The 21,290-nt window shown below is 31.1% G+C and overlaps 3 protein-coding genes across 3 annotated transcripts; 2 read left to right on the forward strand and 1 right to left on the reverse strand.

Annotated features, from left to right (window-relative positions):
* Positions 1 to 415: 415 nt before the first annotated feature.
* HELRODRAFT_159244 (hypothetical protein) lies at positions 416 to 8,792 on the forward strand (the record flags this gene model as incomplete). The annotated part of the gene is made up of 23 exons (XM_009011139.1): positions 416 to 595; positions 743 to 826; positions 899 to 985; positions 1,257 to 1,330; positions 1,841 to 2,165; positions 2,256 to 2,332; positions 2,455 to 2,548; positions 2,627 to 2,704; positions 3,326 to 3,436; positions 3,852 to 3,989; positions 4,078 to 4,126; positions 4,235 to 4,287; positions 4,725 to 5,085; positions 5,190 to 5,338; positions 5,676 to 5,864; positions 6,122 to 6,198; positions 6,578 to 6,725; positions 7,219 to 7,305; positions 7,374 to 7,442; positions 7,536 to 7,616; positions 7,686 to 7,815; positions 8,137 to 8,309; positions 8,772 to 8,792. The coding sequence occupies 23 exons, from the start codon at positions 416 to 418 to the stop codon at positions 8,790 to 8,792; spliced, it is 2,835 nt and encodes a 944-aa protein (XP_009009387.1).
* An 876-nt stretch (positions 8,793 to 9,668) lies between these two features.
* On the reverse strand, positions 9,669 to 11,084 carry HELRODRAFT_159245 (hypothetical protein; the record flags this gene model as incomplete). The annotated part of the gene is made up of 4 exons (XM_009011140.1): positions 9,669 to 9,844; positions 9,917 to 10,058; positions 10,118 to 10,493; positions 11,035 to 11,084. The coding sequence occupies 4 exons, from the start codon at positions 11,082 to 11,084 to the stop codon at positions 9,669 to 9,671; spliced, it is 744 nt and encodes a 247-aa protein (XP_009009388.1).
* A 4,478-nt stretch (positions 11,085 to 15,562) lies between these two features.
* HELRODRAFT_159246 (hypothetical protein) lies at positions 15,563 to 20,813 on the forward strand (the record flags this gene model as incomplete). The annotated part of the gene is made up of 6 exons (XM_009011141.1): positions 15,563 to 15,588; positions 15,850 to 15,967; positions 18,114 to 18,532; positions 18,615 to 18,898; positions 19,475 to 20,275; positions 20,338 to 20,813. The coding sequence occupies 6 exons, from the start codon at positions 15,563 to 15,565 to the stop codon at positions 20,811 to 20,813; spliced, it is 2,124 nt and encodes a 707-aa protein (XP_009009389.1).
* Between the last annotated feature and the right edge of the window lie 477 nt (positions 20,814 to 21,290).

Consider the following 21,290-nt stretch of genomic DNA (forward strand, 5'->3'; position numbering starts at 1 on the left):
GAAAATTAGTATTAAACAAGAAGCAAAGTGATTATATTTAACATATATAATTATATTTCTTGAATTATACTATCAATAAAGTTTAGAATAAGCTTAAAATAATTTCAAAATAGAATGCTCATCATGTTTAGCATGTTTTTATTTCATGAGTTACAATGCAAACAATAAGTGCTAAATATTCATAAATGCCTAGTCCGCCAAGCGTAACAGACAACTTCGAAACGACGTAATGAATGACTAACATTCAATATTGAATATATATATATATAGTATAGCAGTAAAGGAGTTACTAACTCTTTAAAAATGGCTGAAGGTGTTAATGTAGTTTCTTCTTATTCTTAACTTTAAAATTTAAAGTTTAAATGTAATAATTTTTGTAAGTTTTCTAACTAAAGTTTCGAGTTAATTAATCATCATGCCGATTTCCAAATCAAAGGATAAACGTAAAACGCGTGAGATAACTTTGGTGGCTGGTGATGCCTTAGAAATAAATAATAATGGAACAATAAATGCCAAACTCTTTCAGAACATGATGACTCTTATTAGTCCTATTCCAAACAAGGATGAACTGGATAGAAGGTTCAGCCAAATTATGGTATGTTTGTACCGTTGTTAAATTATTATTATTACAATCAATTATAAAGGTTCTAATAATAATTATAATTAATTGATGTTTGTTTACTTACAAGTACTTTTTTGATAGATGAATCGATAGAAATGTAGACATTCAACATACACACAGATATCAGCTGATTTAAATGATGAGAAGAGACACATACTTGATGATTACAGTGATGAGAAAAAGTGGCAGCTTGTTTGTGGAACTGTGCGTATAAAAATTTGTTATTCTTTCCATGTTTCAGTTTATCAATGAAAATTTTTAAATGTCTTTTATAAGGATTTCCTAAAAGCCAAAAATCCTCCACAGTTTTATATCAACTCATTGAAAAATTATATGACAGAGACATCTAATACTAAGAATAAGGTTTGACAAATTCTTAAAGTAAACCATTTTAATCAATTATATTTAATTATTTATTATAGCAAACCAATTAAATTAAGTATTGTAAGTAATTAGTAAATTTTACGCCTTTCTAATTAGTTAGAATTAAAATTAGTTTATTATTGCAACAAAAAATATATTTAATACTTTTTTTAATTCTTCATATATGTTTCCTTAAAAAATTTTGTTTCCATTTGTGCTATTTTCTTTACATTTGTTGGGATTATTTATTAACATCTAAACTTTTTACCAGACAGTTAAAGCTCAACAATCCTGCAGGCAAACGTTGAATGATTTAGAAATATCTCTCAGGACCAACTCTATTGAGTTAGTTCTTTGTTAACTTTTCAACTTATTACCATTGGAGCTAAACTACAATTGATATGTGATCATATACATGTGGTTGATCTGTTGACTGTTGAAAAGTCTTAATAAAGCTGATAATTCTTGCTTCAACAAACTATGTAACAATTGCTGAATAATCTGAAATTTTTTATTGCAGCCATAATATGATGAGTGATCGGTTGCATGGATTGTTTGTCACTTATAAATATATTGCTTGAGTGTTTAGATTAGTTTTAAATTGAGTTTATGTTCTTGTGAGAGAACAGCCATCACGAGAACATAGAGTACAAAAGTATTACTCAGCAAGAAATTCTCTTTAAAGGGTTGATAATTAATTGCTATTCAAAAGTAATTTTTTTAAGGATTAATAATTATTTTATGAACCACTAAAGAACTGATAAAATGTTTCAAGTATTATAATTTATTGTTAGATAAGAAAATAAGTTTGAACAATTATTTTATTTACAAATCAACTCAATAATTTTTGCATAGATGGGTGGAAGAGTTTTTGAATGGAATCAACAACGGACTGAACATTTTGATTGATTACCTGAACTGGGTGTTGGGTGTCATGTTGGCTGACCCTGATACTCAGCCTCTCTATAATTCTGCCCTGTCAACCAACAACAACTTGGGAAGCAACAGCAATGATGACGTCAGTTCCAACAGCAGTGGCAGTATTGCTACAATGCAGATGAACAGACAATCCATATTTGCCAAACAAACAACTTATGACAAAAACAAATCCCTAACAAAAGTCGTAAGCAGTGATATACACTTATGCATCAAATGTTTGAAAGCTATCATGAATCATAAGGTGAACATGTTTGTGACTTTATTGATCTTACGCTAACTTCATTATTTTTTTGTATTTTTAAACATGTATCTAACGTATTTTTATTCCTAGGATGGTTTCCGTTTGTTGTTTAATCATGAAAAAGCCATAAACTCTCTCGTGCTCTCACTCATCTATGACAACTCCAGGTTAGTTATCAGAACGCTGATGACAATTCGTATTAAATGCTAACTTGACTGGCTTTTAGTTTTATTTTGCATTTGTTCAGGCATTTCATTAATAATGACTTTGATTATAATTTTGTTAACAGGACTAGAACCCTCGTGTTAAATCTAATTGCTGCATTGTGCCTGGTTAAAGGAGGTCTTGACAAAGTTTTGAGTTCTTTCGAAAACTTCAAATTGGTGACTGGATGATCTTTGAGTTGTTGTTTCATCCGAACATTCAACATTATGTATTTATTTTAATATTTGTTGATGTAGGTCTGCCATGAAAAATATAGATTTCAATACCTCATGCACTATTTCAGCAATCAGAATGACTTTGACATCGATTTTGTTGTAAGTTTGTTTTGTGAATTGGATTGAAAGCTTGTTGTGTTTAAAATTTTAAAACGAAGTTATTCATTCATTCTTTCATTTTTTTTATTACTCACTCATTCATCCATTCAGTCTAGAAATATTTTGCATAATCAACACTCATTTACATACGGCGACGCAAAGCACAACAAACACTCTCTTAGAAGAACATAGAATGAAAAACATCAAGTAGCATTAATGAGTAACATCAACGGTTTTTACAAAAAGACTAACAACAACAACATAAAAACAACGCTTACAGTTTTAACAACACTAACTATGTTAATGATGACAACAGAAACACTCGCATTGGCACGTACGAGATTATGATCTTTCTTTCATTTTCGTTACTTCATAATCTCAGTCAAGAGCTCTTTTACTAAGTCTTCTTTACTTTTTCCGGATTTTGTCCAACTTTTTTTAAGAATTACTTCCCAATCTTTCACAAGTTTTAGAATTGAGATTTCTCTCAAGTTTATTGAGGTGCATCTTATTTTATCGCCGCGTAAATGGCGCATTGGTGGATATTGTGATTAAATGACTAAAAACAACGATGACAACAACATCATCAGTGACAAGACAACGCAAACAACAATGAACCAGGTGGCGTGCGTAAGATGTATCAACTTGCTCGTTCATTCAACGCAAGACATCAACTTCAGAGTCTACCTGCAGTATGAACTGCATTCCATCGAGTTTGATAACCACCTCTTGGTTCGTGTGTTTTTTGTAAACGAATAAAATTATTATAATTATAATTCAAATTTGTGGAAATATTGTACTGTATTTGCGAAACCTCAATTTTTGTTGACAAACTGTTTATTTAGTTTTATTTCATCAATCTCATAATAAAATTTGCTTCAACAAAATAATATTCTTCTTAAGCTGAATTATTCATTGAGCAGATTTTAAACCTAAGCTGAGTTTCATATTAATCAACAAATGCAATGATATTACAAATATGCCGAGTTCATTTTATTCTGTGTTGTTACTTTTGCAAAGATTTTCGTAGTCATTCATTACCATACTTTTTATTGTTGGATATGAACTTTCATCTTAAAACGTTTCATTCTATTTGGTAGATTGACTCATTATTACAGCAAAAACTATTTCATTGACCATTTTGTAGAAGTTGAAAGCCATGGAGAATGAAAAGTTGACATCGGAAGTGGAGGCCTACTTGTCAAATAACTTGGATGTTGGGAGCATGCTGCATGACGTCACGCAACTTTCCTCGAGTGATTTTCATGAAAAACAAATTGCGGAGGTTAGCTATTACAATTATGACTTGTCAATCTTTTTTGTGTAACTGTTTGAAATTTTGTCAAAATATTTCATTCAAAAATATTTTACAGCTTTCAAAAAAACTGGAAGATGTTGAAAATTCATCTTTGGAGAAAATAGGTTGGCAGGTTTTTCAACTTGTTTGGCTTCTAATGGGTGTGTTACCTATGTGTAAAATTTAAACGGTTTCTAACAAAGTGATTTGTTACGTCAATGTTACTTAATCAGTTCTGCTGGAAGATCAATTGTCGAAGTTGACGAAAGTTAAAGAATCGCTTGAGGTATTTTTTCATTTTAATATATTCAAAATTTTTAAAGTTATGATTTAATTCAACGAGGTGAATTTCACGTAACATCTTGCTAACTTTTTTTCACTGTATGAAAAATGAATATAATGAACTATGTTGCTTATGTGATATTTTTGTCTATTCATTCTGTTTTCTGTTAGTATAAACAAAATTTGTATCTTTCCAAACATGCTCCGTCACAAGTTGAAGGATTAAGCTTTCTTGAGTGCAAATTTAAGTGTCCGTAATAATTTAGGACTTACGATATCTTTATATTTATTCATTGTTTTATTTCAGATTTTAATCAGCACGGGATGAATGCAAATAATTTTAGTCATTTTTTTATTTATTTTTACAACTCAGTTGATTATTTTTTATTTTTTCACTGAATTACACAATTCATTTTGTTTGAAACAAAAATGTTTCATTAGACTCAGCTGTCCTCACTTCAGAATCAGAAAGTGTCTTTAAATAATCCATCACCCCCTTCTCTATCCACCACCACAAATTCCTGTCCACCAGCTTCGTCAACTTCATCAACTATATCTTCATTGACCTCAACTTCACCAACTACAGCTTCATCAACTACAACCACAAACATTCCTCCACCGCCATTGGCCCAGTCTATGCAGCCTTCATCCTGTGAACCGGAAGCATCAACCATACCACCACCACCATCTTTCACCCCACCTCCTCCACCTCCCCCGCCTCCTCCTCCACCCCCTCCTCCAATCGCCGGCATGTCGAACATCTACACCCCCAACAAATCATCGACAAACTCCACTATTGCCAGTAAGCTGGACATTTTGTATTTTTTAATTTCTTCAAAATAAGTTGATGCATGTTAGTTGTTTTTAGTGCATTTAAACGAACAGCACGTGCTTTCAATTTCTCAGACGGTAGCAACGCTCCAGCATTTCAAACCGTGAAACAAATGAACACGAAATCTCGAAGTCGTCTGCCCGCCATCAACTGGTCAACATTGAACGAGTCTCAGGTGAAGGACACCATATTTGTGGACATAAAGGAGGAGAGCATCTACAAGGTTTACAAATTTAAGTTAACTTTTTTGGGACTCTACCTTCCTCTCTAAATACTTCTTCATCACTCACATAGTTCAAAGCGTGTTTTAAAACCGATTTGTTTGCAAGGAGCGTTGTCGAATGCCACGGAAATGGCGCTATAAAAATAAATGGATGGATTGGTGTAACATTGAATTATAGCTTGTACATGCCAGCAATGAAGTAACTTACTTCTGACATGTTTTGTGCGTAAGAGTAGGAACAAGACCATCCATTGTCCAACTTTATCATGATGAAAGCAACATTATTTTCATATATTTAATAACGTCAAAAACTGATTCTGCACCACATTTTATTTAGTTAATAGATTTAGAAGATTTTGAGAAGCACTTCAAACTGCTGAGCAGGCCATCTGTCCCCAATGGCAGCACCCCATCACTTGAAATAAACAAAACCATTAGGAACAGACGAATGAGTAACAAGTTTGAGTGTGGTAATGTTAACAGTAACAACCTTGTTACACTTTTGGAGCCAAACCGACAAAGAAACGTTGGTAAGTTTAGTTGGGTTAACATTCATTTGTTCAGCTTTAATTTTGTAAAATAGATTTAATTTTTGTCGTTGTTAATTTTAACTCTTCATAAAGTCTTCTTGGACCTCCGTTCACCAGTTTTCCGAGTTAGATTCTTTTGGACCTTTGAAATGATCAATATCGAAATTTTTTGACTTTTACTTGAGCTTACGTTTCACTGAATTATCGTTCTGCACCATTTTCAATTAAATCTACTTGTTACCTACGTATTCAGTTGATTGTGTTTATTGCAGCTATTGCAAGAAGGAAGATAAATATGGCAGTGAAAGACATCATTGATGCTGTGAACAAGTTATTTCCTTTAGCTTCTTCAGTTATTCATTTATTCAAGTTTTATTAATTGAATTAATTTTTTGATTATCTTTTTCAAGTTTGCTTTCAAAGTGTTTTTACGTCGAGTTGCCAAATTTCATAGCAATTAGCTAAATTAAAAATTAACAAAATTAAAAATTTATTTTTTAATTAGGAAAATTTATTTGAAAATAAGTGTTTTCAGTTATTTATTATAGATAGATATTCAATATTTCATGCAGCAACAGATGGTTGTTTGAATGGACATACGTTATTATAACATAACGAAAAATTTCTTTATTACTTCCGTATTATAAAATTGTTATTGTTTGACTAACTTGTGCGTCTTAACTTAACCCTTTTGCAAACACTTAAACAGTTTTGATGTGAAGAAGTTAACGTATGACCATCTGGATCTCCTTTTTCGTTCAGTGCCAACACCTCAAGAAATTCAAATTTATAAAACTCACTTAGCATCTGGTCAAACAATCCAATCACTGTCCGAAGATGATCAGTACATGATGTCTGTGAGTTATGATTGGTTGGCTATTATCATATATCTGCGAATTATGATTGGTTGGTTATTATTATCAGATATCTGTAAATTATGATTGGTTGGTTATTATTATCAGAGGTGTGTGAATTATGATTGGTTGGTTATTATTACCATCCGATGTGTGTGTGTGAATTATGATTTGTAAATTAAGTTTAACCTGTCATTTTAAAACTTTTAGTTTTATCAGGTAAATAATAATTGTTGTCTCTAAATATTTTAAACGTAAACCAAACGATATTTTTTATAAACGAAATAATTTAAAGTTCCAAAGACGTGTTTAACTAAAATTTGTGTGAATTTATTTCATTATCAATCGAATCGATTTGTTAAACTGTTCGTAAAAATTGTCCAACTGCTATCAACACAAATGGCTGTAATTTACATGATTCTTTGTCTAACAATTTTATGCACCAAAAATGACAAATCTGAAATAAAATGTGTTAAAAATGCTTTTAAAACTCTAGATGACAACTATTGAAAGACTGCAGCAGAAGTTGAACATCCTCTTGTTCCTCAACACCTTTCCGGATTCCTATCAATTATTGCTGCCTGTTAGTTTGTTTAACGCAATTTTTTTAAACATTATATGGTACAGTTGGATTAATACAATTTTTTGAAGAAAATACAAGCCATTGGAACAGCTTCGTCTTCAGTCCGCTCTTCAAAAAAGTTCAAAAAACTCATTCAAGTTAGATTTTAGTCTGAACGGAATTTTCGAAGTTTTTGTTACCGTAAAACTCTAATTAACACTTTTAATATTTTGAAAATTAAATTTTAAAAGATAATTCTGGCGATAGGAAATTATATGAACAGCCACAACAAGGGTGGGGCTTTCGGCATCAAGCTTCAAAGTCTCGATTTGGTATGTTAAGCTGCAATAGAACTTATGGAATGTTTCAATACACGCCGGTACATTTTTGCTTGCTTTCAGTTATACGAAACGAAGTCTAACAACAAGAAGCTGACTTTGTTACACTACATAGTTCAGTTGTGCCAAAAAAAGTTTCAAGACCTTCTCACATTCTACAAGGAATTTGATTTCATTGAAAAAGCGGCGACTTGTTAGTAGTTTCTTCATTCATTTATCCTTATTTTCTTCACTCTCATAACATAACCAAAACTGAGAAGCTGGAGTCGGATTAGTTTATTTTTGATTCCAGAAGTAGAAGTCGAAAATGGGTATAGCATAATTTAAATTTACAGAAATTTCAACTACAATAGTTGATGTAACTAGATAACTGAGAGAAAAGCAGAGCGGTATGCTTATAACGATGTCGGTAAAAAAAAACTAGTTTAAAATATTATATTAGTTTGAAATATTCAATCGGATATTGAGTGTTCAGCCAGACAGAAGTTAAAAAAATTATTTCATTTTTTAACAGCTTCCACGGAGAACATTGCCAACGACCTGATAGAAATTGAGAGGGGCATAAAATCTTTAGAAAGTGAAATTCAATGCCGAACTGATACAAAAATTAAATCCATGCTGGAACATTCCCTCAAAGATTCAAAAATCAAATACGCCAAACTGAATCAGGATTACGAAAAATCGATTGTTAGCTCAATTATTTTATATTTATTTATATGGATGTTTTTAAACGATTTAAAAAAATTTTAAGGGGCGATAAATAAAATTCCCTTATACTTAATAAATGACTTTTTTGCCATTTTGTTTTTTTAGCTCGGCTGTTTTTAGAATGCATATATTCTGTCTGCTGCTTTGTAGTGGTAGTGAGACAACGTTTTTGGGCCATCTAGATTTTTAATCATAAAGATGTCATAAAAAAATTATTGTATGTAATGCATTTCATCGAACGCGTTATAACACCACATTTTCGTGTTATGGCAGTACCGGATTAAGCAATAAGCACACTAAGCACGTGCTTAGGGCACCGCATAAAAAGGGGCACCGCGACGAGCCACTACAATTCTTTGCAATTACTAAATTGTTGCATGAACTAGCGTGATGTTCATTTAAAATAAAAGAGTCATATTAATTAACTAACACTGCCCACAGACCACGGTCTATGTAGTGTAGACATAGAGTTACTTATTTAATTTAACTTATGATTAAGGGTTAAAGCTCTAGCCGCTTTCTTCTATCTTCTAATAATTACATGATGTTTTAATAAATGTGATGCATAGATTATAGTATGTGTTATGTGTATGTGTATACAATATTGTATATAATACTTGGATTTGGTTAGTTGTTCGGGCACCATAATTGTTAAGTGCTTAGGGCCCCTGAATATGTTAATCCGGCCCTGTGTTATGGTTATTTGGGACGAGAGACATTTGCAGTTTTCTACTACTTTTCTACTAACTTTCTACTAATGGGGGTAATTTATCAAGTGAAAATCAGCACTAGCAAATGAATATTAGGGATATGACAATTTTTAAAGACCCTATCCCCATGTTATTTTTTTGTGGAGTTTTAATGCAAAGATCAAGAAAAATCCAATGGCAAGTGTCAACTTTAAAAAAATGTCACCCCCTTAATCAAATTTTTATATATATACAATTATACATTGTACAAAATGATTTTTTTTAATCAGAAATACAAACATACAGGTTTTAGTGTTCATTTGTCAAAAGAAATTTAATGTTAATTTTTTCAATGCTTTTGCACAATGGAAGTAAATCCTGCAGAACTTTTATTGCACGTTCAGCACAAATGTTTGAGCTTTGAGTTGGGATTGGAGTCGGCTCAACCGACCAAAAAGTCCTTAAAGTATTTATTGCCTTTGAGTGATCTTTGCAAACGGCTGCCAAATTTTTGTAGTTATCCTGATTATAAACCTGACCAGAAAACCAGATGTCACTCCACGTGCCAGTAATAAAGTCACATGATGACTGACTGTCGAAATTCTGGAAGTAAAATATAAACTAACAAAGCATAGATTGCTCGGCTATTCTATCCTGCATTGCTTATATTTGGCAAAGTTCTGAAATTTATTTTTGGGAAGCATCCTGTTTTCTTAAACTGTCTGTAACAAGTGATCAAGTGATGAAGGAAAGCCATATCATCTCTCCAAACAATTTTTTCTTCTTTCTTCAGAGCATCTGAATCTTGAGAACTACTGTCAGAATCTTGTTTTTTTAATCAGTGTTAAAATGTTCTTCATCTTTACTGCTTAAATCATCCTTAGTATCTTGACTGACTTTGCTGTTCTTCATCTTCACTGTTTAAATCATCCTTAGTATCTTGACTGATTTTTTGCTTAATCAACTTTAGTTTTCTAGGATGAACTCCTTGTGTATCTTCAATTGTGGTGCAGTAGCCAGCTCTACCATTTGTTGACATCTGAAGATTATAGAGGGCTTTATCTTCCTACACAACTATTCTCCATTTTCATCAGTTACGTTGAACAAGTTGGTAAAGTCTTGCGTTCCTGGTTTTCTGCTGTTTTTTTCATACTTGTTTAGTACATTCTCAGTTTTTCTTTCCACTGTAGATTTGCCTTTTTGAATTGGAAGATTCAGTTTTTTCCATAAGATTTTTACTTCTTTGACCACTATCACAACTCTCTCCTGTCTACTTTTCACATTTGCAGCCAAGCACTTAAAACTGTCCAGGATATGCTGTTCTGTTGGCATTTTGTTCATTTGATCAAGACTGTCAACAATCTTTGCATACTTTTTTGAATTCTTGGCTGTTCCAAATCTCACCAAATTTGATTCCCATAGTTTCTTATTCAAATCTGAAGGAAGACTATTTTTAGACATCTTGACAATAGTCCTGTCGAATTATAATTTGAGTGTAAATTTAATTATCTACAAATAAACAAATCTTATGAGTTTAGGTTATCAAAATAAGTTTATAAAATATCAAAAGTCAGGTGATGATAACAAATGTAATATATAATATGAAAGATTATGTAATAAGCATGCACACATTTAGCAAAATCACACCTGCAATAAACTGAAGCTGTGATATCTTAAACTGTACTGTATCTAACAATAGATAGATGGGAGAAAACGGTTTTCAGCTTATGGGGGTGAACTTTTTTAAGATTCAACACTTTCAAATGGTATTTCCAGTTTTAAAATGTATTTCTCCACTCATAGTAGCATGGGAAACCAAAAATTGCCAAAAAAAATTTTTAGTCATATCTCTAATGAATATGCCGCAAATTATATTTAACACATCGTAGTTTAACGAGCTACCCCAACTTAGATTCGTGGTATCAAGTTGATATGGTTGTCACGTCACATATTTATGTGGTTGGATGATTTAACCTCGTTGTTTTCAGAGCAGTTTCAAGTCAGTAGCAACATACTTTGGAGAAAATGCCAAAACATCAACTCCAATTTCTTTCTTCAGCATCATCTTGAAATTTGTCAACAATTTCAAGGTTCACAGTCTTATACTTTATACTTAAAACAATGTTTTTCACGCAGTTTATTGACTACTTTTGAAACCTTTTGAAAATTTCGTACTTTAAATAGTGTTGATATAAATTATCTGGTCATTTGAAACATAGCAAGCGGTACATGATTTGGAAACAATGAAACAGGAGGAAGTTTTAAAAAAGCAGCCTAGCCACACCATCAAACAAGTGATTATATATAAAATGTTTTTTTAGCATTTAAATTGAAATTTAAACTTGAAATTTAAACTTGAAATTTTCATTTGCAGCTGACGTAATTATAATATTTGTCAATTATTTGTTCGCATTATAACATGCCAAAAATTTATTGAATAATTCAAATTGTTGTCAGCAAATTTTATGTTCAAGTTGGTAACTCTTAAAGTCATTTATTGCAAATAATTTTTTTAAGAATTTGGCACTCGACGAACTGAAAAGAAATGTTAAGGTTAAAAAAATATTCAACAAAGAGGAGGTGGAGTTTGGCACATTTGATGGCATTTTAGAAGGTTTTCTTGTTATTTTTATGTGCGTAAGATTAAATTTATAGAAAAATGAAATGAAATGTAAAATATTCAAAATTTTGTGACATAATTGTCATCGTGTAAAAAATATGCGCTGTATGATGTATGAAAAAATGATTTTTCAGATTTGAAGAATGAGCCATTTGTTAGAGTTGACGCATGCTACCGAAGTAAGAGAAAGCAACAACCAACCTGATTTATTGAACGAAAGATTTCATTTTTATTTATTTCATTTTTTGCTTTTTATTTAACATGACTAAAAAGTATTGTCTTTTAAAAGCAAACTTTTTAGTTTTTATCACTTTTTTCATGTATTAATTAATTGAACATTGTTGACTCAACATTTATTAAACTCCTTTATTATTTTTTGTTTTGTCATTTCTAATCAATAAGGAAATTTCTTTTTTTAAAGAAACTATAAAAATGTTTCTTAAATTCACTTTTTTCTCAAAAATGTTGTTCAACTCTGCAAAACTGACTCCATGCCATCATTTAAAATTTGTCTTATGTTATATTTACCTGCGTTAACATGTTTCATCGCCCTATAAACATGTGAGCATGGACATGGACATGTTTGACTTCTAACATTAAGGGCTTGAGGTGACCACTCTCTATTTGGCTGACTGTTAAAACTGCAGCACTTTAACCCATGTTTTATTGTGATCTGTTTTTCATATTGTTTTTTTTATTTCTTGTTTACTTCATCGTTTCAAATTATACTTGTTTAATTTCTTTACGTTTTGAATTTTTTCCATTTAGCAATAAAAAACTAGCTGTAATTGACATTGAAAATTTGTTTTTTTAAACATTTAAAAAAATTAGAAATTGTTTTTCGCCGCCAATTAAATTTTTTATGCATATTTCATATAGGAAAATATACTTGCAGATCTGTAAGCAATTGCCTTATCACTATGAAGTCATCAAATGATAAAAGTAATTTTTATGAAACATGATCGATTGTTGATGAAATTATGAGAATACAATTTTTAGAAACTAATTTAAAGTTCTATCTATTTTAATAACAGTTGTACAAATTGGATCAATGCCAATATTTGCTAGTTCATTTCCAACCGGTGAATGCGAAATATGGAACACAATACCATCCCATAGGTTTCTGACGTTTTTGCTGAAACGTAAATCTTGTGGTAGTAGTTTTAAATAAAGAAAGTTAATTTTTCAACTAAAAAATTGATCGGTTACTGCAAATATTGAACAGGGAGCCGGGAAGTCAGATCACCCTACTAAATTTATAAAAGAAAGCAGTTAAATTGAAATTAATAAGCGTCCATGACATATATTTTATTCGTTCCAAATAATGATACTACCAAACTATTACCACTGAACTTTGATCTATATATATAGTTCAGTGGTTGGTACACTTCTAGTTATGATCTAATTACATTTTTGCAATTTATAATAGAAAAAAACTAAGATTCGTTCATAGCAATTGGATAGAGATATTCATTTCATAAAAATGTAAATAGAAACAAAGTTTCAGTTCAACAAGTATGACTGTTTACATAGAAAAATTTAATCAAACAATTTTTAAACAAATTTTGTAGCAAATCTAAATAGTTCCTCACCATATTTCAAAAAAACTGAGGGATAGAGCATGATTTTATTGGAATAGTCACCGTCTATCTGAAAAATAAACTTGAAGATGTTAAGTGGGAAGTTTAGTTCATAGCAGGTCGTTCAAAAATCACGAAAAAAATAATTCGAAACAATTTTAAATAATCCATAATATTTACTACCAACTTACGTAAATAAGCTTACAGATTAAAAAAAGGGATCAGCACAACAAAATGAATCAGTTCGAGTTCGGTAAATTCTGTTATCACCTGCATCTTCAAACTGTTGCAGTAAGATTTAAGAAGCGCGCACTCGTTTAAACCAGTTTAAGTAGCTAACGCTAGTTTAATTCATCGAGCATAATAGCAAATAATTGCTGACGACATCGGCGTATTGAAGATTTTCTTAATTACATTAAATTGAAAAACGATTAGTTGCCAATTTAAAATTTTTCACGTTCTTTAACTGTTGGATTAATTATTTCAAAAATAGAGTTAATTCAAATTATTAAATGCTTTGAAATGCGAATAAGCCGTGAAAACTTTGTCAACATATTTGACCATTTCATACATAACCAAAATAAAAAAAACAGTTTTAATTTAATTTCAGCACTAATTACAGCAATGATAACGGCAACATCAAGAACTTTACTACCAACGAATGCAGTATTTATTATTGTAATTGTTGTTATCATCTTTGTGGCACCTGTAAATCGTAAAAAATTACAAGATACTATAAAACAACATTCTCTCATGCATGCTGATCTTTTTGCAATTTCAAATTTGGAAAGTTGGATTAAATATGTTTTCTGAAAAATAAAAAAAAATTCACGATTTTTGAGGCCTCCCATCACGTCAGATGACAATAAGTTAATATTATTTAAATTTAAATTAAATAATAAATAAATTTTGTGAAACAACAATTAATATTTACATCATTTTGTTTATAAATCCAAAAAATTATGACAGTGTGTAACGTAGTTGTTAAAGGTTTCACCTTAATTGTTATATTTACTGTATTCATTTATCATGAAAAGTTCTTTCCTTAAATAACTATTTAAAGTATGTGTAACGTCTAACATTATTGCACCAGAAACTAATATGTTAGAAATGTTCATACAAAAACACGTCGTCAAAATATCCCAACCTACAAACATTAAATAAAGAGGAAACCTTAATTAAGTATTCAAATTCTTGCACAATCTGATGAGCGTATCAAAAGCGGTCACTGACTATTATTTAAGAAGTCAAATTAAACGTTCTTTCATGTTTCATATGCTAATGACGGCTGATTAGAATAATTATTTTGTTCATTCGATACAAATTATCTTTATATTAAAACTGGTGGCAGAGTTATATCAAGTACATTTTGTTGTTTACTTCGAAATGAAATTTGTTCTTTCACTGTCTTTCTCTTATTACTCCAAGCTGGCCTATTTCAGTTCACTTGACAATGACAACATGTAAATGTCTGCCAATAAATAAACCACCCCGACAGGTCATGCGCCAAAGTTCTGTACTTTTTGTTTGTAAGAGTTCGTCTTGTTAGTCTCCGTAAAATCAATGAAGCATGGTTACAAATTATTACAATTAGTTATAATTTTTTTTATAACAAATTGTAATAATTGTTATAAAATAATTGTTACAAATTATTATTTCGGAAAATAAAATTAAATATAAATAAAATAAAATAGTATACGATTAAATACTCGAGTTTTTGTTGTCTGGGAAAACCTCTCGTGAAAATTGTCTACTTGAAGTCGCATCAACTTTGAAGGTGAGGGCAACATTTTAGCAAGCACGAACGCTGTCGAAACAACACATTCTGTCTCTTTATTAATAAAATATTCGTCAAGTACACCGACACAGGTGGATAAGCAAGCGTGTATGGATATATGAATGAATAAATGAGTAATCAAACTATAAATGCAAACAAGGATTATTAAAAAATGAATAAATAAGTAAACAAATACACAAGAGCATACATTTATTTGTATTTGTTATATCTCAGCACGATTGCATGTATGTTTTAATGTGTGTTAATGTTTGCTTACAAGTTAATACGTACGTATGAATGAACAATTTTGTGAGTTTGAAGTCACACACACGGACAACAGCACCTAAGAATACAAAGACAGCCGTTGATTGAGTGAAAGTGTATAAATAGCGGAGCACACACAGCGAAAATGTAAACACAACGCATATGAAACTTAGTGAAGCCGGCATGGCAAGTTTGTTGTGCGAACGAGACATAATTAATTTGTTTTTCATATTTTAAAAGTTATAATTGAATTAATCGTTTAAAGAATTTTATCATATTCCTTTGATATTTCAATATAAGGAATGAACAACTACTTCAAGCCATCAGCGTTAGTTTTGCCATTTAATTAAAAATGTTTATTAAATATTTGTCAAATGTTAATTTTTTTTTATAATATAACTATTTACAACATTTCACTATCTTAAATTTAAATCTTTTACTATTAATGTGTATTAGCATGTACTTTCTAAATTCTACAAAACCTTTTTCTAACTTCGACTCTAAGCTCATCATTTCAGAAAAACGTAGTGAAGAACGTTAAATTTTGTTCGTTTATTTTAATATAAATTGAATTTATTGTCATCCGCAGACTTGAGTATACAAAGTTAGTGAGTGTTGTATATGCAGTGGTTTTGATGAGCTTTGGAATAATATTTCCAATTGCAGAAGCCCTTAAAGACCAGTGGCTCAAAACTGTCTACAACACGGTTTGTTGCTCCTATGTACTCTTGATTCATGATCTCAATTGATTTATTTGCTGTTCATTCCTAGTTTTATTCACGTCTTCACTTTTAACAATATATATTGACATTTTGGGTCATCATTATAAAAATAACTTAAAATTTGAGAATTGTTTAAAAAATTTCTGTTTTGAACTTAGCGACCGCATAATGTGTAGATGCAAAAATGTTTGGATGTTTTCACTTTAAAAAGTTTTCAACGTAAAGTTTTTACAAATAATTTTATTGCGCTACTCTTATAAACGCATGGCTGCTAACATGTTGTTTGTTGCTATTATAATAGATGGAAACTTTTTTGCTTCAATCAAATAAAACAACATCAAGACTTAGAGAAGCACATCACACATTTGATTGTGCATGCAAACACTGCATCATGAAACAAAGTGTATGAAGGTCACCGCAAAAAGATCATATTTGAACGGCAGTGAGACACAGCGCCAAGTCACACCACACTCTGCATAGATCCATTCATCCGGCTAATTAGTCAAGTAATTTTAAATCATTGCGTAACAAAATAAGTAAGCGTTATATCGACTTTTTAATGCCTAATGCCTCGAAGAAGAAGTATCTTTTCTTTTTGAAACAAAATATGATTGGATCTGAACTTGTGGAAATAATTGTTCATAAACTTTATTTCCTAATTTTAAAACAAAAATTTGTACATCCAGATATGAACGTTAGGCTAATATCATAGTAAGGTGAATTTTTCAACAAATCACATAAAAATAACTATTTTTCTGTCGTCATGTAAATCAACGCTGTGCTTGCCCAAACATTAACCGTTTAAACAATGATTTATAAAAGCAAATATCGTTACCATTTTCGTTTTTTCGTTTTTTTTAAGTCCACAAAACAAATAAACAAGAACGTTGTAGAAAGTTTGTTGATGTCATTTTTTACTTTAATTCAGAAACACAACTTTAATTTTGTATTAATTTTTATAAAACGATGAATTCCTTGGTAGAAAAGATGGTGTTTGTAAAAAATGTAGCTCGCGGTATGGAGTTTATTGTTAAATTACTTGATTCTTCGTTCTGCGATAGTTAAAAGTTAACTTTTTGTAAATTACATTATGCCATTGTATTTTCAAACATTTATAATACAACGTTCAAGTTTGGACGGTTTATTGTACTTACCATTGTTAAATTATTGTTTAAAATTTCTTATTATTGATGCAACTCATGATTAAGCAAATTATTTGTTTCAATTGATTATTTCAAAATTGAAAATTTTGTTGTACTAAATAAGATATGTTTAAGTATCAAAGATACTGTAGCATGTTAAGATTTTATGAGAGCGGAATTATTCAAAGTGTGCAAGTGCCAGCCATGCAGCCATGTCTCTCCCATAGAACCTTGTGCAAAAAAACCGCGGATAAAATTTTTTAAAACTGCGAGTTTTGTGGCTAGCGTTTTTTTTACGCGAGTTGTGGAAAAAGCAGTTTTAAATATTTTTCTTTTCAGAATATTATTATTAGTTTTTTGACTTCCTCTATTCAATAAAAGCAATTAAGAGTTAAGTAAAACGTGGACTTGTACGATTGCAGATGTAAGCATTTCGGATTTTGGTTGCTGAGGTCTTAATAAATCTTGTCCCTACTAGCTGATCGTCATAATCAGGTTCAACAACATTATACTCTACCAAACTGTGAACACAATAATAAGCAGAAACAAAAGTATTTTATATAAAATGTGTTTTCAAACGTGAACACAATAATAAGCAGAAACAAAAGTATTTTATATAAAATGTGTTTTCAAACGTAAACTACATGATTTAAGTTCTTGACACTTTGAATATTTATTGAGTGAGGAAATTTTAATAGTTGTTTGTTTTTCTGTGCTGCGACTTTTGATCGTAGGTATGTCAAAACAGACATATTTTCAAAACAAGTGGTAAATGTAGATGAGACTTATTTGAACTGGATAAATCAGTTAGGCACCGAATTGAACCATAGTTCCATATACAATTATCATAAGCGTTACAGTGAATACCTCGTTTTCAGTGGTACAAATAAATAATTTTTTTTATTCGATTTTATTGTGAGTTTTCATAAAAATCTATAGCATATTATTCATAATATGAGTTTGTATAACAGTATTATTTATTTTTCCAGGTATTCTTGACGTTCAACTTAACACTTTCATCTATTTTTCTAGTTTATTTGCTAGTATTCATATTGAAAAAAGAAGCAAAAAATAACTTCTTCACAGAAGCATTCAATAAGCTGAAAAATTGTTTTCCAACAATCTCGTCAAAAATTTCAGGGAGAAGAAACAGTCTTGGTATTTACAGACAAAATTATGAAAACCGCCTGAACTCCAATCGTAGTTACTTATTATCTGGCAACTCCAGTAACGGACATCAAAGCAGTATCGATAAAAGCGCTGATGAAATAAATGTGTTGAAACCAAGAGTTTCAAAAAGAGAATCATTTAGCTCAACATCGTTCGGCGGAATCGACTTGGGACATATAACCCCGAAAGACAAAGATGCCGAATCATGCCCTGACTCTGATTTGTATTTTCAATCGAGGTTGTTCATAAAAAAATTTTCAAAGAGAAGTCATTTTGTTGATTTTATAAACAAAAATTTGTTTAAAAATATACATTATCAGGGAGATAGAACCAGCAACCGACATTCCAAAACTGTCTGGAAGGATGATGCATAGATCGTCTATATGTGCCACAATACAAGAGAACTCAGCTGAAAGTGTAAACAGCGATGAATCTCTTTTTCCTCTACCAACCGCATTGAAACATCGGCAGGTGCAGAACCAGGAACAACCTCAAACAGAGCTTCCCGGCAAAGTAAATGATCTCACGTGGATAGATGCCGATTCCTTTGGCAGTGTTTTCACGCATCACGGATCCAATCTTTTTTTGAGATTTGGTGCTTTAGGTGTTTATATTTTTAATTTACTGTTTCAAATTGTCTTAAAATTTTTTTAAACAATTTATAACTTTTTACAATGTTTATAAATTGGTACTAAATTTGAAATATTTTGCAGTTTTCGGATTAGGAAATTTAGTGTATTATGCATTAGAAATACAAGCTAATCTGTTCTCAAACGCGGCCTGTTCAAACAAATTGAGATTTGGATGGATATTTATATGGAAATTTATTTTTGTACTTCTCCAAACATTTTTTCTCTTCAAACACGCAAAAGTATGAAAAGTTATAAAACTTTGAATTTTATTTCCTAATTAATTAAAACATTAAACTTTCAGATTCATATAACTAAACATCAATCTCTTGTTTGGTTTGGCATGGTTCATTTAATATTTACGAACATTAATCTATGGATACACACACTTGTCAGAGAAATAAAGGACGAATATAAATACAAAGCTATTTCTAAAACTTATCATGCGAATAGCAGTACGTCTTTTTAATTATTCATATATTTTATTCAAAACCAATTAGATTATATATACGCGTTTCTAACTCATTACGCTTGAAAAAACTTCCTTTCAGCCGAGTTACATCAAGCGTTGAAAGAAGTGTGTGATAGTGATTTATTGCACGCCGCTGCCAAATATCTCATGCCATTTGTCCTAGAATACAGCTTAATTGCTGTTGGAAGCATATCCTGTTTTTTATATTTTGGAGGAATTGAATCAGAGTCAATGGTCAGTAGAGCCAAACGAAACCTTATTAGGGTTTTTTCTTTGGCACCTTCGGACTTTGATAAATATAAACAAGTGATGCAAACAGAAGGAGAGGAAATTAATGTCCATTCAGAAACAAAAGTTAGATTCAGCAATTCTGTTGTAGATAAAGTTCCAATTGAAAAAAATGTCATACATCCTGGCATAAATCCAACATCAAATAGTCGACGCCGTAACTCTGAAGCTTTTACTAATTTTATGTTGAACCATGATCAAAATCCTCTTCAGAAATCACACTTAGGGATGTTTGCTGGAGTTGTTGTGATGTGTTTAACCGTCGTGGCATGCGTCGTTTTTCTTTTCTCATTTTTGCAAGAGAATCGTTTTCGTGCCGAAATTATTTTCTACTCGACAGACATCATAATACACAGTGTTTTACTCATTGCCTGCATATGCGCATTTGTTTTGATGAAAAATTTGGCATTTGTTTCTAAGCCTGTTTCCACAGATGACGTGTTGCTCTTGATAGCTGCTTTTGGTTCGTTGACGTATGAAATCGTTAACGCCAGCGCATTGTTCTCCGCTCTGACTTCACCCAACGAATATTCTGTCATCAACGCAAAAGATTATGTGGCACACGCTGTGGAAGTGTTGAGCGTAAACAAAAGTTGGTAATTATTTCATAAAAGTTTTTTATATTTTTTATAAAATAATTTCATTTTATTTTAGCTTTTGAAGTTTCTCATCCAAAACATCTGAATAGTTCGTCGCTGCAGGCGGATGACTCGCAGACAATGTTGGATGTTGACTATGGGTACATAATTCAAGATAGGCTTCAGTTAACGTCGGCGTCTATTGGAATGTTTCAAACAGCAATACAAACGCTTTTAATTTTTGTTTCTCTAAGGAGATATCCAATTTCTGTTGAAGATGCCCATGAAATGCCAGGAAGAGGGACGATAGCATTTCTCATCGTTGGAAACTTATCAGTTTGGGTTCTCCGAACAGCTTTGTGCAAAAATTTGCAAATGCCGGTGCAAACTGTATTTTACGGAGAAGCACCGTGGCTGTTACTCATGAACATCCACTTGCCTATGCTTCTTTTTTTCCGATTTCACAGCAGCGTTTGTTTTGCTGACATATGGAAGGTTGCCTACCAGTTACTGACGAGACCAGAGAAGCAAAACATTGTAGAAAACCATTAAACTATCAGGTCATAAAATTTAAAAAAAACAGTCATTAAATTTTAAAAAACTATTCTATGTTAATGTTTTTGATTATGTTCATATGATTTTTAGCATGCATACCGCTTTAACACGCTAATGGTATACTTGACCGTGCTATTGTTTTAAAATTACAACACATTGATTTTATATTTTCCATTTCAAAGTTCGTTGTAGCGATTATAACATTTTTTACTGATTTTATTTCTAACAAAACAAAGATCTGTAAATTAGTAATTTTTTCGGTCGATTGATTTGTATTTTTAAAAGTTTCTAAATAAATTTTAATGATCTAGAAGAGTGTCAAAATATGTCAAAGTGTGTGAAAATCGTTAAGTTAAATTATTTTGCAGCACCTTAAATATTTTGCGTCATTCAAAATAATTGTGTGCCATCGTATATCATGAAATTGAAATTTGTACGACCAGTGGCGGATTCAAGGAGGTACGGGGAGGCAAC

This window comes from Helobdella robusta (assembly GCF_000326865.2).
Source record: "Helobdella robusta unplaced genomic scaffold HELROscaffold_1, whole genome shotgun sequence".
Classification (NCBI taxonomy): domain Eukaryota; kingdom Metazoa; phylum Annelida; class Clitellata; order Rhynchobdellida; family Glossiphoniidae; genus Helobdella; species Helobdella robusta.